Raw genomic sequence first — 16,976 nt, 5'->3', positions numbered from 1 at the left:
TATAATCCACGATTCCTACTCGAATATAATTTCTTAAACAGGCAGTGTCCATATCGCCATTCTACTTGCCAATGTATCCGCCCCTTTACCCACTGTAATGTTACGCTTGTGTTGGCGAATGAGTATCACTGTTAACAATAAGAAAAAGAAATCATCTATGCACATAACCTATACATAACCAAAGACTTTTTGACGTAACCTAACCTAACTTGACAGTTCCTAACCTAACAATCAGCTGTTATCTGTGGCCGTAACGAAGTAAACAATAACAAACAGCAATGTCTCGAAAAAGTCCAATTTGTGTGACCATTCACGAGTACAACAGAATTTTATCCGTTGCTTTCCAAGCAGACGTCGAAAGTTTGTTGACAGAATTCGAGAAGAGCAAGTCTTTGGAATTCCAAGTTTTTTCCAACGTTTGGAAAAAGATGATGTTCTCCTATGTCTTCTCGTAAGTTATCTGAAATCCTCAACAAAATCAATTTTCAAAATGATATCACATTTTCAGAGAACAGCAATATTACACTTTTGTCAAAAATTTCATGGAGAATGCATTTCTTGTGATTAAAAAATTCATCATGTTCCCCAGAAACATATACACGGAGGTTGGAGCGTTATATCTGTTGTACGGAATGTATTTTAAGCAGACTGTCAAGTGAGTTTACCTAAAATTTGAAGGATGTCTTTCATCATACCGATTTTCAGGGAATGGATCAAGATAAGGGTTACATTGGAAGAATATGAAAAAATTCAAGATTTAATAGAAAGGCTGAAGTCACTGTACGAGTTAGAACCTCTTTTTGTTTACAACAAGTTGAAGAAAGTAGATGCATTTGAGTATGTGTTCCAACGGAGGATAATAGCCCCGGAGTTACATTACTTAAAAAGTTGCACAGACTTTGTTGACGATACCTTTCAATCGTTGAACCATAAGAGTGTTAAGGAGCAATTGGGAAATATCTTGAATGAAGGAAATTTCTTGAAGAACTTCGAGAAAACTACAGAAAATTATCGGCAAGCTCTCGAACATATTGCAGGCAAGTTTCAAGCGTTTGTTTTGTGAATTCTCTGACGATCCAATTTTACAGATGAAAATCCTGGTCTTGGCATGTTCAAATCAACACTGATTCAAGATTTGCACTCCTTGTTAGACAGCGAAACATTGTCCAGTTCGGATAGTGAATGAGAGGTGGAGTCCAAGAGAAGGATTCAACAAATTAACAGGTTTGAAGGCAAGATTGATCAGAATGAGCTGCTCTTACCTACAAATTTCCAGAGATGATCAGGGGAAAGAGTATTGAAGATTTTTTCTTCTGTTATTATAAGAAAAATGCGATCAATTTATTTGGAGATGTATAGATACTGAATATATTAAATTTTTTATAATAAAGACAAGTCTTTTCTTGTTATCAGTTGCGCAGTTTGAGTTTCATTTGTGTCCGGCGAGACGCAGCGGTTTGTTCGAATCTGATCATTTCCCTTGGCTCCCCAAATTAGTACATACCGACAAGAGATGGTTGGTTTATTATAGTTTAGTTCCGCCAGTAGTCATTTATTTCAAATTGAAATAAAAGGACGAAAAACCATATAAAAATGTATTTTAATTGCAAAGTGGTTAACAAAATATATTTTCACTTTCGAACATTATATATAAACCTTTCTCATGTTGTGCTAATGGACACTGAGGCACTTTTTAAGGCTAAGTCAACTGTAGATTAAATATTATAATATAGTACGACGATTATTTCACTGACAGCAAGTGAATTTCGTGTTAAAACAACATTAATACGGTTGATTTTTTCTTCACATCAACAAACAAGGATTCACATTAAATAAACATCTCTCAAAACTAAACATATTGGAAGGTTAATTGATATAAATAAGTAGGATGTTCAGATTCCGTTAGTTTCAATGCTCCTATTGCCCTGGTGTTGAGGAGGTTTCAGTAACAGGTTTTGAGGCAACTTCTGTAGTTTCGGAACTGCTATTAGGTAAAAGTGACACTGCAAAACAATAAGAACCACTAGTACTGGTCCCTCTAAAATATGTTCATATCTAATTCATGTTATTGAATTGAAATCATATCTGGATCGTCAACAATTTCTGCTCAATATTCTTTCAATCAAGTACCTATATTTGTACAACTACATACTTGGCAAAAATTTCTGTAAGTGAATTTAGCAAAACTTAATTAATGAATTGTTTCTTAATAATCGTTTTAATCTATTCATAAGAACAACAATGTTTTCATTTTTGTATTTCCCCAATTTCCAAAGTTTTCTAACACATTTATGCCAGTGGAGCGAAAATCAAAGATAAAAGTGCTGAAGACCCTTAAAAAAAAAACTCTGTTTCATGCAAAGGGCGAGGAAGGTCAAGCAAAATAAAATCTACTAGCCTAAAACACAAAAAACAATATATTTCCAAGTGCAAATAAAAATAATAATTGATATAGATCGTTACATGTCCACTTCTTGAAACATTACAAATTTCGAAAGACGAATGCCGTTATCGCCAAAGGATCCACTGAATCAGTTGTCCTGAGAAGTTAGTTACTTATCCAGGCTGAGAAAGTGGAAAAAATAACATCCATTAAAGTGAAGCTCCTCAGAATAGAAGTGAAGGACTGAACAAAATGAAATATAGCCAAGTGCAAATCTGAGACTTAAGCTTGACGAGGTGTAAGAAAACTAAATCAGTGAGAGATAGCCTAAGGAAGAAATGCTACCGAAACAATTTGTCAATCTCGAACACAATAATCTACTGAATAAATCATGCATATTTTCACTCAAGTAAGCTCTGATAAGATAAAACCACCCATTAACAATGCTGATGAAAATCAGTACTCACTTATGATAATGATTAGGATGACGAGCCCAACAACACCAAGTATAATCATCATTTTCAGGTTTTTCCACCAGTATTTCCTCTTCAACTTCTGTGCTTGCTGTTCAAATCTTTTACCACCTTCTTGCAAGGCATCAGCACGGCTATCCAGTTCACTCAGTTTCTGATCCCGCTCAAGTACTTTCTCAACATTAACACGCATTATACCAACAACTTCGTTGACTTGAGCCTGAGTTTGTTCCAGCATGTTTTTTGGCCTGTTGGCTCCAGAGGCATTTCCACTTTCCATTATCTCTGAAAAATCGAGAAGATAGTTGTGGAACTTCGAATATAATTGATCTGAATCCTGTACATCTACCTACGTAATGTTCAACAGCAACTCATAAATTGACTGTGAAAACATCAATTAAAATCCTAATTTATGAAGTAACAATGAAGGTTTATCCACATCCTATTCAAATATGTTAGAAAATGAGTCATAGATATAATTGTCTACATGGAAAACACAATTGAATTAACGAAGGTACTTACTTGCTTATATTGAAACGAACAGAATCGAACTAAATCAAAAGGAAATTAAACTATAATGGAAAAAAATCTTTCCGATAAACTGCTGGTGAAGGAAAAACAAAACGAAATGTCAAAATCTACGTCATCAGCTGTCTGCGCGACAGATCACTTCTGCCAACCGGAAATTGATGGATTATATTTCGCGTTTACGAAAGCTTCCGAGTGGTTTTTTTCATAATAAACGATTTACTTCAGACGGATGAGCATTATATTTGTTTACAGAGGTAGTAATTGAAGAATAAATAAACTTTTTATTGGATCTCCATTCTAAAGGTCCTCATGCACTGTTCACGCTGTCGTAAAGGGTGCCATACCCACCAAGATCCTGTTGTGGAAATATTAATTCGAAAAAACAAATTGTACATCATTCTGTGATAATAATTGTTCTGGTTGACTGATTTTCAGATTTCAACTGTTGTCGCCACATCGATGCATACAATCCATTTTTTTCCAATAATTCCTCGTGTCTGAAAAATTCTCTGAGAGAGAAGTATCATTTCAATCATACTATAAATTACCTTCCTCTCTCTACAATAATGCCTTCCTTCAAAACCAAAATTTGATCCGCGTGTATAATGGTAGATAGCCTATGGGCGATAATGAGGGTGGTCCTATTTTCACTAACACGTCTCAAAGATTCCTGCAAATTAAATGAAATGTAGAACTGTAATTATGGAAAATCGTGAGATTATAGAACCTGTATATGTCTTTCTGTTTGAGTATCCAAAGCGCTAGTAGCTTCATCCAGGAGAAAAATTTTAGGTGCTTTCAATATTATTCGAGCTATAGCTACCCTTTGTTTCTCACCCCCGCTCAAACGTAATCCACGCTCACCAACCTGAAATCGAAATGAAGGAAAAATAATAATTTATTTTCACATCAATAACGACTACATAAGAATTCACGTCCAATCACAATTAGTGATAGAGTAGGATAGACGTGAGACGTTACCTAAATTACCTCTGTTTCATATCCATCTCGGAAATTTATGATACTACGATGTATATCAGCTGCTTTAGCTGCTTCAACTATTTCATTTTCACTGGCCTTCAGATCACCATAAGCTATATTGTACCTGAATAGTATGAATAAAAAAATATCTAATTTACAGAGGATGAAGAATTTTTAAGTGTAATCGCTACCTTATAGTATCATGAAAGAGAACAGTATCTTGAGGTACCACACCTATAGCTCTCCTCAAAGACTCTTGAGTGACACTTTTGATATTTTGACCATCTATCAGAATAGATCCAGATATAACGTCATAAAATCTGAATATTAATCTAACAATTGTACTTTTTCCACTACCAGATGGTCCTACCTAATATAAAATATAACAATACGATTAAACTCGATCAAAAGTGTATAAAAAACCCATATATTCTTCAGTAATTTTTGGCCATTAGCTGTGAAAATTCGGAATACACAGAATTCGCTTACGAGAGAAATAAACTTTTACATAAATATAAAAAATAACGATAATGAAATGTTTGTTGCAATACTATAGATATTGCTTGGAATTTTTTAATGTGGAGTAATTCAATTCATCAAATACCTACGATAGCTACAGTCTGACCAGATGGCACGCTGAATGAAATATTCTTCAAAATCGGTTGTTTATCCTGGTATTCGAAAAACACGTTCCTGAAATCTATTGTACCACCGGTGATTTCTAACAATTTAGCGTTAGTACAGTCAGTGATTTCTGGTTTTTCCGTCAGGAGTATATACAAACTTTCTATTTCCGTGAAAAACTCTCTGATTACACTGCAAAAAAGACGCGTTATTATTTCTTACTCTTACCAAATAAAGGAAGTATACATAACCCTTTCGTTATATCGATATGAAAAAAATAGAATAAATTTTTTTTACGAACGTCGCTGTCTAAAAGTCTAACTCACCTGTATATATAGGCAAATGTGTTCACGACCCCATATAATTGCAAAAAATATTCGCCAAACATCACATAATCGCCTACCGTCAAACTTTTAGTTTTAACCACTTTGTATACGCACATCAAGGTGCCTATCATCACACTAACGTCCAGAAAGAAGTTTTCTACTGCTCGATTGATAAACGATACAAGCATCGATGTAAATTCATCATCCTTGAAAAAATACAGATATAAACTACGTGAACCCAAGTGCAATTCACCAAAACGGCTTCGAAAATTCATATATGATTAAAACTCACGTAGAGCTTAGTTAAAGCTTTCTTGAAGGAATCAACTTCATATTTCTCGTTACCAAAATATTTAACAGTTTCGAAATTCAACAAGGAATCAAGGCTCTTGTTCTTCATTTTATATGCAGCTTCAATTTCCTCCTCCCTATGCTTAGATAACTTCTCCCGTCCAACAATAAGAAAGACTAAAAGGAAAGTGTAAATTCAAGCCTGTTCTGAAAACTGCGATCCGAAAAATTAAGAGACGTACTCACCAAAATAAAATATCAGACAAAGACAAAGGGAAGTGCTGAACCAAATATTAAATAAGAATGTGAAGTATCCAGTTATGAAAACTATGTCAATAATACCAGGTATAAGGGTTGAAATACCCAAATCCAGTAGATAAGTAATGCTCTGCCTGCTACTGCTCATGATTTGTAAGACCTCACCGGTTTGTCTGTTCAAATGCCATCTCACTGATAGCTTTTGAATGTGGTGAAACACATGGATCTGTTAGAAAGAAATAATAAGCATTGGCGAGCTGTTGTAATGTCTGCGGCGGGACAGTTAAGCGGTGTAATTGCTAAGACATTGCTGACTAGACGTGTTCAATACAATTTTGTTTTTTATAATTTTTTTTTTGAATTAAGCCATAAAGTATCATGAGGACCATATTTTGTGTGTAATACTCAAATATACGCCTCTCCGCATATGGTACGTACAGCAATACTAGAAATTTGATTCAAGTGCTTCAATTTTTGAGCAAAGTGTAAATTCACTTGAAGATGTTTCACTTAAAATATACCCGAAAGATTTATTTCATCTTCCTGAATATACTAATAGCATAAAAGTTACGCGGCAATTATGTATTTTGAGTGGATGTTTCGTTTTAACTTAAGATATGTTGATAACAACAAAAAGAAAATCACCTCTATCTCCTTACAGAAATTCTGCTCCACCTTCGTCCAAAAACATCGTTTCAAATCATCAACACTTCTCAGATATTTCAGTAAAGAATAGATGCATACAAGGTCCCATCTAAAATCTGCTTCTTCATCATTGTTTGAAATCAAACTGTCCACTAGAAGTTCAGAGTTCATCCGTTATACATGCAATGAAATAGTGAAAATAGACTGAATGAAACCTTACCAATTTTTTTGCTGTATATAGGTGTGTACACATTTATAGCACTACTCAATGCCAAAATAAGAAAAGAAAGAACAAAGTAAATTTTGACTTGAAAACTTCGAGGCCAAATGAATGGAAGAAATATTTCAATTCTCTTCCAGGAGTTAACAAAACTAGGCCAAAGCTGAAAAATATTTTCAACTTAGACAAGTTAGTTGCTTTAATTTTTTACAAATATTTTCATGGCCATTTAGTATACATAAATATCCTTATTCAGTCCATTGAAAAAATGTGTAAAAAAGTATAAAACATCGTTTCGAATAACGAATGATATTTAAACGGTTGGATATCAATTAAGATTAAGCGAAGTTTTCGAATAAATTTGTTTTTGCCAGATAGAAAATATAAAAATTGTCGAGAGTGGTGAAATCTCTAATGTTTATTATGGAGTTATTAAATTTAAAAGTGCATCATCGTGACAGCCACTTTTCAATTAAAATTAATTTAATCATAATCTGCCTTTTATTGAATCACCTTCCACAAATATTTTAAAGAATTTTTAAGTCCACTAATTCACTTATCATTAAATGATAATCTCGAAAATTGATCGATAAATATTTGCAGAAGCAAATTGAAGTTTATCATTCTACATTTTGGTTGAAAACCTTATTTATTACTTTAATCAAGAATCGAAGCTAAAATTTCATTGATCTTTTTCGTTCAGCGAGCACAAAAAAATTATGAAAATTGTCTAACGCACCGCGAACCATTTCATTGTTGCTTCCGATGCGAAGGCCAGTCAGAAACTGACTGATTGTAGAATCCCATGAAATCCCAATGACTCATTATTCATCGAAGTGCATATTATACATTATGATGTAATCTGTTGATATAACTGATCTTGATTGGAATGTTCTCTATTCCAAAGCATTCTCAAACCCGTGATTTTTTTTAATAGGGGATGTGTTCTGAATTTCGAGGATATACAGAGTGCGTTTCGTCTTGGATGGTCGTAAAAGTCATGATAAATCAAACCGATTTGTTTCAATTTTTTTCGTCAGATGAAACGTTCAACTTCTTTGAGCAAGTCAAATACTGATAGCATGTCAAAACATTCACAGTATACTATAAAATATATCAAACATAAGGATGGTAATGGTAGATAGGTGTGGACAGTTCTCAATACATACGTAGCAGCCTCGTACACATCAGAGAGCGTTGGTTTCACATCGATGACAAGATTGACAAGTAGCCAAGCGCTCTTCATATTACTTTTATGTTTGTAGATCTCGAAAATTTCCGTATTAATTCTGAAATAGTCACTCTTTGTCGCAAATTATTCCTGTTCTTGAAAACACGACGTTTGATTCAATCTAAAACTCAAAAAATACGATTGAAAAGTAATTCAAAATGTAGTACAAGGATCGTAATGAAAGATTATTTGGCTTGAGAAAAATTCGTACTTTATTTGGTCGAAAGAAACTTGGATACATTGAATAAATATGAATTCAACATAATGTACAGAACACAGTAAACAATACAACGGAATTATCACCTGTACAGTTGGTTATATTATTGCGTAACCTCGACTGTCTGGGAATACATTCAAACAATGAATTTACTTTATTCAGACAATGACTGTTTCGAGGTTAACCTATGGAAGCTTAGAGTATACACTACAGATATAACCTTTAACTATGTGTGGCACTGCTTTCTAGACTGTTTATTGTGTTTGAATCTTTGTCTAATTGCTGTCTCCACATTGCTGCATATATGCCATCCTGACCAATCAGATGTTCATGTCTGCAACAAATTGATTTAGTCAGGTTGTCCTGACTAGATCGATTGAAATGATATTACCTTCCTCTCTCAACTATTTCACCATCTTGTAGCACCAATATCTCATCAGCGTGTATGATTGTTGACAGTCTATGAGCAACGATTATAGTTGTTCTGTTCACACACATCTTATTCAGGGAATCCTAAATAAAAATCATGTGAATTTTAGCGAAGCTGAAACTTGAACACTGTCATACCTGTATGTTTCTTTCAGTTTGTGTATCCAAAGCACTTGTTGCTTCATCCAAAAGTACAACTAATGGAGCTTTAAGCAGAGTGCGAGCAATTGCTACTCTCTGTTTTTCACCGCCACTTAACCTCAAACCTCTTTCACCAACCTTAAATAACAAACGAATATGAAATACAGCGAATGTAGGGCCATTTTTTCTTAACCTAACCCAAAATTATATAATACTACGGAATATAGTTCCATGAAATTCATTCTCAGTGTATTAACTGGGATGACAATACAGTAGATATATTTTTTTGTACTGAAAACGAATTTCATGGAAATATCTTCCATAGTATAATTTTGGGTGAGGTTAAGAAAGAAAGAGCCTGCATTTTTACCTGTGTATCGTAGGCATCCACGAAAGTCAGAATCTTATCATGGATATCAGCACCTCTTGCAGCCTCTATAACATCTGCATCAGTAGCAGTGAGCCTACCATACTTGATATTGTATCTGGAAAAATGAATCTTCCAATACAAATACAACTGGATATGAAACAATTCTCACTTTATTGTATTATTGAAGAGTACAGTGTCTTGAGGCACCACACCAATAACTCTTCTGAGAGATTCCTGTGTTACAGTTTTGATATTTTGTCCATCAATAAGAATGTTGCCAGTTTCAACATCATAAAATCTGAATAACAATCTGATTATTGTACTTTTTCCACTGCCAGACGGACCAACCTAGAAACAAACGTTTCGAAGATGCACACATAAAGAATCTCAACAGAGTTTACCAGGGCCACAGTTTTACCAGGCGGAACAGTGAACGTAACATTCTTGAGGATCAATTTTTCTGGTTGATATCCAAACGATACATTGTTGAATTCAACAACACCCTTTTTAACTACCAACGGTCCAGCACCAGGGGCATCAATCACTTCTTCCTCTTCTTTAAGTAAATCGAACATATTTTCCATATCCACAAAGTTCTTCTGAATAGCTCTGGAATATTGTTAATGAAAACAGTCTGCAGTTTTCAATTACAGTCATAATTTGGTGTAATTATGTATGTAATGACTATATGTATACCTCACCTATAATAACTTCCGAACCAATTCAATGGTACGTATAACTGAACAATGTAACTGGCGAAAAGAACATAGTCACCAACGGTTAATTCATGAGTATCAACCACCATATGGACACATAGCAAACTGCCGATAAGGAGACCTCCACAAATGATCACGTTTTGCACTGTGTTCAATATATTCAGCGTGATGCTGGATAACCATTCTTCTTTCTACAAAGGGTGCCAACTATATTGTTAGTTGTTCAAGTAGTTCATCCTTTATTCACCTGATATTTCAATATAGCCTCTCTGAAGGCTTCAACCTCATAATGCTCAGCACCATAGTACTTAACGGTTTCAAAGTTCAACAAGGAGTCCACACTCCTGGCTCTAGTCTCGTTGTCGGCAAGATTCATTCTCCTTTGAAACTTTGTTCGCCATTCCGTTATTGCGATTGTTAAAACTACAATTAGGATATCGAAATGAAAAGGTTTCAAATGAAACCACCAGATATGGAATTAGGCGGCCAAAAAGGGTTAGAAGAAAGATGTTTTCTCGAGAAAAAGCTTGTGCAACAAGAATAAAATATACTCACTTATGTAAAGTACCATCGTGGTGAATACAATGAGTCCAAACCAAGCATTAAAGGCAGTGACAAAAAACACGACCGCTATTATGATGTCGATAATGGTTGGTAGGATGGAGAAAAGAATATAATTCAAGAGATTGTTGATGCTATCTGTACCCCTATCCATAACCCTGAGTACCTCGCCAGTTTTTCTATTCAGATGCCAACGTAAAGAGAGACTGTGTAAGTGCCTGAAGAGTTCCACCTGCAAAAAGGGTTACGATGACGGAATTTATTCAAGTAGTCGTTTCACAATCGATTTACCTCGACTTCCCTGGTTGTGTACTGTGTGATTCTGATCCAAAGGAACGATCTCAAGTTATTTAACAGGCCCATACCACCCGTACCGCCACCTTGTAGAAATTTGAAGAGTACGTATAATAATATCCAGTCCCATCTGAAACGAAGCGCTTCGTTTTCTACCTTATTATGAGGGGTCATACTATCCACTGGAAATGAAAACAAAACTAGAGAATTGTACACGTTGATTTGTTACAAATTGAAATCAGGAAGTCCCTAGATATGTCCAGGAAGACGCACATTGGGTTTTCTTTGCTCTGGATGACTTCCGCTGATGCAGAAAAATTTCCGTTGATAGATTGTAGATTTCAAGGGATCTCAAGATCTATTTCGCACCTATAAGAACTGTCATCGCCACTCCTGTACTACAGATATGGTCTACAGCTCGCCCTCCAGTTCTAAAGTTCTAATGAACTTCAGTATTTGATATGGAGTCAAGCGACCATACCCTAAAAGCGATACAGTAAGGAGGTGTTGCATATTCTTGACAGGATCCAGACATGGCAGTGTTGAAGTTCCAAAGAAACTCTTTGGAATCATCCAGCCTTGAGATCACAGGCAACAACGTGAATCTCCAATGGCTGCCAGGGCGGTATTGAAAGGAATGAGGGGAACGAACTTCGAAAATCCCAACAAGGGTAACACCAACACCTGTCAGACCCAAATCCTACTGTGGGATTGGAGAAGAACACAAGGGTGGCTATAGCAGTGGGGTTTATGGAATAAGATGTTGGAATTTTGACCCTCCAACACCAAGAAGCTCCTGCACCTGCCACTGGCTGAGTAAGACTGTTGACAGGATACTGCCTTCTGGTTCTAGGGTTCTCTAGGTCTATTGTGCGCACCAGCACAAAAAAAAACAACATCAACAGTTGCAAAAGGTCGATTTAGCAATTTTATGTCCCCTTACCTATGAGTTTATTATATATAGGAACGTATAAATTTATCACCCTTCCCCCTGCCAGCAGGAGGAAACAGAATATCACCCTGAACTGCAGGCAGCAATCCTTCTTAGGCCACAAGAACGGAGACAGCGTCCTGAACTTCCTCCACAGGTTATTCCAGGTAGAACGATTATCGTCATTCTGAAACAAAAGAGAAAACGGTAGGTACGTGAAAAACAACGCGCCCTCAAACCCGGCAACAACGTCATTGCCGACGCGACATCGAAAATTGTTACCTGCACGCAAATTTTGACGTCGAGATTTTCGAAACGCACTTTGCTCCTGATTTTCCGCGTCCCGTCAGTCTCCTGCTCGTTCCTCGCGTCGACGAACTTCTGCTTTTGGAACATGGTGCCCGGTGATGCGTGGAGGGGTGAAAAAATTGGAGTTCGAGGGTTGAGCTACATGGATTTTGGGTTGCAGCTTTGAATTTGGGTCACGTTTCAGGTTTGACAATTGTACGAGTGACTTTTGGCTGAATAAATAGAGAACCGAAAAGGAGCGAAGAAGAAACGGACGGTGTATGGGAGTTTAGAGAAAAAGGGATGACCGCTCACCCCAAGATGAGTTTTTATAGCGATAGAAAAGGCGAGGCCGGATTCCAGTAGTGATAACATTGGGGCAAGTCGTTTATGTGAAGCTCCTCCTTTAGTTCTTCGCGAGAGTAGTGTGGGTCTTCGCAATTTGGGACATTCTTTGATTTAATCGAAGGAAATTTTCAGATCATGCTCGGTATAGGTATTTTTTTCATATTTTCTTTACGATGCAATAGATACACACTATGTATCCTTATTCAAATCCGAAATTTCTACAAATGATCCTGTGAATTGCCAATTATATAATGCATTCGTCATCCTGTCGCGAAGTACGGAACACGAGCGGAGTTAGTTTCGGTTGCGGATCGTTTGGCAAACTTTCATTCTGCACAATTATTGTTAGCAAACGTTAAAAACCTCAATATGAGATTGAAAACCTTCCCCTGTGCCCGTTGGGATACATTTCTTTGTCTGGTTTGCGTGTTAATCATCCAGGTTCAAAAACAGCTGAATTAACTCCCGTCTCTTTCCAGGAACCCGTTCTCAGACCTATGTATGATCCGCCAGTGAAAGAAGTCCCTCAAAGCGCAAAAACAGGAACATGAAACAGGAGATCAGGAGACTGAAGAACCTAGATAAGAGTTAGGCCGAAGTGTTGAAGATGGGGGAAAGTAGGAAGAGAGGAAGAGAGACCATCATCAGAGGCATAGGGCGAACAAGAGTACCCCGCAAAAATGCAAAAATCTTCAACTGGAAGCTCGAGAATCATAGTGAAACGTTTTGGCAAACCATAATGCATCAATTCTATGACTCATTTTGATTCACCAAGCCCAAATTCCTCATATTGAAACGTTTCTTCAATCGTATTAACAGTTACAACAAGCTCGCCAGATCTAATGCTGATTGTTGGAAAGTTCTCGATGTTTTCAAAAGCTGTTTTTTTGTTTCAGTTGAAACTCTCTCATGTTCTCGTCTCATTTGTAATTATTTCCATTGTGTGTATGGATGTAGATATTGTGAAAATACTCTGTTTAACATTTTATTGTAATTTCTTTATCTTAATTATTGTGTTAGATTGTGAAAACGTCGCTGAATAAATTTCTGATACGCTTTTATCTTTTATGATTTATTACCCAAAGCCAAATTCCTTAATCGTAGTCATGATGACTTTATATTACAAAAGCGCTCTGCTCTTCTGAAAATAGCAAATTTTTCAAATTTGAGACAAATTCATATCTCCGGAACCTTGAGGTTTGAGTATGAAAAAGTTCAAATGAACTGTAGTTAAAATTTTGTGGAGAATCCAAAAATGTAATAAAATATAGAGCATACCACTTAGAATTAGAAATTTTGGCTGCATGTCCAATAAAACCCGAAGCACCACTGAGACAAAAATATTCTAGTTGAATATATCCATTCATTATGGAAATATTATTTGGTTCTCTAGTGGATCCCTCACATTGATGACTTTCAATTTCACCAAATGTTCAGTTTCCTGAATTCAATTTCAAGAGAAAATACTGATTTAAGAAAATATATAGAGATCATATGAAATCACTATCAGAAAGAAGCACATTTGTGTTATTCAAATTTCTTAGTTCAGGTAACACCCACCTGTTGTATTCTGACATTCCTGGTAGTATCATGTAGGTTGAAATAATCAATATTTTGCGTAATGCCGGGAGCTTTCAGTCCAAGCAAAAACATGAGCAGACATGATATGTATCTAATCACAAAAAGGGCCATCTCTATTTTATCTGATTCTCTGAAAGTGAAAATTGTTTTTATACGAATATTATTCAAACAAATACAACAATTTACGTTTTGAGTTTGAACCACCAGCTCTCTTTACCCAAATTCAAAAAAGATAGATTCTCTGCTACGAATACCATGGTCCAGAACAGAAGAAGCACAATACCGTGACCCCTGGTTGGAATCGAAGGCAACATATAATGCCTCTCGACTCTGAGTATCCATAAGGAATAAGGAAATACTAGTAGTGTTAAAACTAGCGATACAATCTAAAAAAAAATTACCCGTTTACTCACAACACATTTTGAAAATAAGAATAATCGAAACAATACTTACCATATACCAATATAAGTTCTTATCATTCAGCACAGTTAACTGTAATATAAATCTGGTGACTTCCAATATTGGAATCATCCAAATCACGAATACTTGCAAGCAATATAACTTCGACTTGCCGAGCTGAATTGGAGATACCTCCGATCCGTACTTTCTGTACATGCAAAGTTGAATTGTACCGGCAATAAAAAGGAAACTGAACAATACTGTTGTTGATATGGTCTCCATAAAGCACTGGGATACCCCGTGATCCTCCCAGACATCCCACAGACTTGTGTTCCCGGGACAAAAGGATATGTGTTTTGGCATTATGTTTAGGGAATCTATGCTCATAAAGTAAGAACCCCCATCGAAATCATTGCGTATTCTATTCTCCATGTTTGTGGCTATTCAGTCATCGGATCTACAATTATACAGGCATAAAATTAGAAGGCCAGAGGTGTTGAGTCACTACTGAGATAATTATTGATTAAGTTGAGGTTAAACTTCAAAACTCAATTATGAAAGTATCGGATCTTTACTACATTCTAAGACAAATATTTAAGTCAACCTGTAAAAAGGGATGAGTGTGTCGCTCTCAATGATGTAAATAATCGATTTTATTGCGTTTTTTTATGGAACCTTCACCAGGTCCTAACCTCCCTATAGGTACGGAACTTATTACAATTGATCATTGAAATTTGATTCAAATGCAGTAATCCCAACGCATACATGAATGTTTCAACATTTTTAATTGTCACCTTTTGAAATGAATCAGCTGTTTAAAAAATAACAAAGGGGGAGTATCTGCGCTATGGAATATTTGAACTACGATGCAGATGATCTACGATATACAGGGTCTCCCATAAAAAACCTCCTGCCTTAGAGTTAGCTTTCCAAAATGCTTCATTCTACACTTAATGAGACCTATAGGACCCCACTAGTACCTAATGTTTGATTTTTTGCCAATCTTGGCCTCAATATCGCTTTACAGTTATGTAACGAATCGAGAGCTCCAGTTTCAGAGTTCCAATGCATTCCAGTGCCTGAGATATCCTCCAAAACATTTTTTGCTTTGGCTAGCAATGGCCAGGTGTTCTGCTAACAGGTGATCAGCAGTTTTTTCCTCCTTGTCACTTTCTGCTATACTTTTTTCTAACAAGTCTTGAATTTTCCAAATATTTCCTCTCAACTCCACCGATACACACTGGCTAGCCTTTGTAACTTGTCGAGGGTTTTTCTTCTGCTGTTCTAGCTTACACCCATAGGCAATTGTTGTTCCCACAATAATGAAAAGTCCTTCACAGTATTTCGAGATTCTAGTCATAAGTAAAACCACTCTTGCTTTAGCAGGTCATCATGGCCTATGCATCAGTGATCCCAACATGCTTCTGTCACATAATAAGCTTGCTGTATGAGTGTATGTGGTTATTTCTCACCATATCTCAATTTAGTCATGTCTACATTTGAAGCCTGTTGTTAGACTGTTGAGTAGTTCATCTTTTACTGAAGTCTATAGAAGGGAAGACAGAAATCCCTCTTCGGTCAACTGATAAAGGGGGGTTGCTTTACACTGCGACCTTAAGATGCATTGTGCCCCTGTCAAAGCTGCTCTCACTACTACGTCCTCTACAGCTAGCCCTACAGTTCCGCAATTCTCACGAACTCCAATAAGTCCAATATCTCAGAAGGCTTCAAGGAGGTTAGGTTGTCAGGTCCTTTACAGCTTGCCCTACAGTTCCAGAGTTCTTATGAACTCCAATATCTGGTATGGCTTCAACGAGGTTAGGTTAAGTTAGGTGGAAAGCCACTCTACAGCTTGCCCTACAGTTCCGCAATTCTTACGAACTCCAACATCTAGGATGGCTTCAAGGAGGTTAGCTTAGGTTGGGTTGTCAGGTCCTTTACAGCTCGCCCTACAGTTCCAGAGGCAACTCCAATATCTGGTATGGCTTCAACGAGGTTAGGTAAAGTTAGGTGGAAAGCCCCTCTACAGCTTGCCCTACAGTTGCGCAATTCTTACGAACTCCAATATCTAGGATGGCTTCAAGGAGATAAGGTTGTCAGGTCCTTTACAGCTCGCCCTACAGTTCCAGAGTTATGGTTTCCAATATCTGGGATGGCTTCAAGGAAGTTACTTCCTCTTTCCTACAAGTTACTCCTTCAGTTTTTTCGTTGGTTTGCAATGGCGAAGGATTCCGTCACCAAGGAGTTTCTAGTGCATCCTCACAGAATCTGTTTCCTTCAGTTTCTGATAGACCTATTCCCATTAGATGCTTACTGAGGCTGCAATGCCCTAAAACTAGGTGCCAAAGGAACTTGTTGGAATGATCTAGCCAAAGCACTTTGGTTTCAAGCCTGGAAAGTTTGTTGGTCTCTTCATTTCCTTTGATACCCGATGAGTGACCTAGACTAAACAGATCTTGCTTTTTTCGTTGAGTTTTCTTTGGTCCTCGCATATCATAGACATGACATCAGCTTTGATAGCAGCCTGTCGTCAGAATCATCTGGTAGTTCCTTTTTAGGTTCATTTTCTTTCGGATGCGAGTATTTCTGCTTAAAATATGATGGGACAGTGGCCCAAGTGATAGTTAGCATTTGAAGCCAGCCCCAAATATTGCAGCACTAGTGCCTGTCGTGGATTTAGAACCATGTATATCCCCTTTAATGGTACCTTCACCTTCCCTGGGTATTCTTAGAATGAC

The 16,976-nt window shown here is 36.7% G+C and overlaps 4 protein-coding genes across 5 annotated transcripts; 1 reads left to right on the top strand and 3 right to left on the bottom strand.

Annotated features, from left to right (window-relative positions):
* The first annotated feature begins 217 nt into the window (after nucleotides 1-217).
* LOC123320454 (snRNA-activating protein complex subunit 1-like) lies at nucleotides 218-1,415 on the top strand. The gene is made up of 4 exons (XM_044907788.1): nucleotides 218-451; nucleotides 509-655; nucleotides 706-1,037; nucleotides 1,089-1,415. Exons 1-4 carry the CDS (start codon nucleotides 279-281, stop codon nucleotides 1,184-1,186), a joined length of 750 nt encoding a protein of 249 aa, XP_044763723.1. The 5' UTR covers nucleotides 218-278; the 3' UTR covers nucleotides 1,187-1,415.
* Nucleotides 1,416-1,581: 166 nt separating this feature from the next.
* LOC123320457 (synaptobrevin-1) lies at nucleotides 1,582-3,521 on the bottom strand. Of its 2 annotated transcripts, none has more exons than XM_044907791.1 (3): nucleotides 3,379-3,521; nucleotides 2,851-3,141; nucleotides 1,582-2,003 (listed from the first exon to the last, which is right to left on the bottom strand). In XM_044907791.1, exons 2-3 carry the CDS (start codon nucleotides 3,134-3,136, stop codon nucleotides 1,918-1,920), a joined length of 372 nt encoding a protein of 123 aa, XP_044763726.1. In that variant the 5' UTR covers nucleotides 3,137-3,141; nucleotides 3,379-3,521; the 3' UTR covers nucleotides 1,582-1,917. The 2 variants fall into 2 exon arrangements, with proteins under 2 accessions (XP_044763726.1, XP_044763727.1); XM_044907792.1 differs by lacking the exon at nucleotides 1,582-2,003 and adding an exon at nucleotides 2,400-2,565.
* On the bottom strand, nucleotides 3,379-7,542 carry LOC123320444 (ATP-binding cassette sub-family B member 6-like). The gene is made up of 12 exons (XM_044907770.1): nucleotides 7,472-7,542; nucleotides 6,733-6,895; nucleotides 6,513-6,664; nucleotides 5,856-6,093; nucleotides 5,611-5,786; nucleotides 5,319-5,524; nucleotides 4,977-5,184; nucleotides 4,560-4,738; nucleotides 4,378-4,492; nucleotides 4,115-4,255; nucleotides 3,936-4,057; nucleotides 3,379-3,884 (listed from the first exon to the last, which is right to left on the bottom strand). The coding sequence occupies exons 1-12, from the start codon at nucleotides 7,484-7,486 to the stop codon at nucleotides 3,782-3,784; spliced, it is 1,818 nt and encodes a 605-aa protein (XP_044763705.1). The 5' UTR covers nucleotides 7,487-7,542; the 3' UTR covers nucleotides 3,379-3,781.
* A 609-nt stretch (nucleotides 7,543-8,151) lies between these two features.
* Nucleotides 8,152-15,026, bottom strand: LOC123320439 (ATP-binding cassette sub-family B member 6). Its single transcript, XM_044907759.1, has 15 exons — nucleotides 14,843-15,026; nucleotides 14,293-14,695; nucleotides 14,026-14,225; nucleotides 13,819-13,969; nucleotides 11,635-11,809; nucleotides 10,689-10,873; nucleotides 10,392-10,629; nucleotides 10,084-10,259; nucleotides 9,822-10,027; nucleotides 9,522-9,729; nucleotides 9,290-9,468; nucleotides 9,121-9,235; nucleotides 8,748-8,888; nucleotides 8,572-8,693; nucleotides 8,152-8,514 (listed from the first exon to the last, which is right to left on the bottom strand). Exons 2-15 carry the CDS (start codon nucleotides 14,668-14,670, stop codon nucleotides 8,403-8,405), a joined length of 2,586 nt encoding a protein of 861 aa, XP_044763694.1. The 5' UTR covers nucleotides 14,671-14,695; nucleotides 14,843-15,026; the 3' UTR covers nucleotides 8,152-8,402.
* Nucleotides 15,027-16,976: the final 1,950 nt, after the last annotated feature.

The sequence above is a fragment of the Coccinella septempunctata genome, chromosome 9 (genome assembly GCF_907165205.1).
Source record: "Coccinella septempunctata chromosome 9, icCocSept1.1, whole genome shotgun sequence".
NCBI lineage: Eukaryota > Metazoa > Arthropoda > Insecta > Coleoptera > Coccinellidae > Coccinella > Coccinella septempunctata.
The sequence above is the reverse complement of the archived record's forward strand: the minus strand, read 5'-3'. Positions and strand labels throughout refer to the sequence as shown.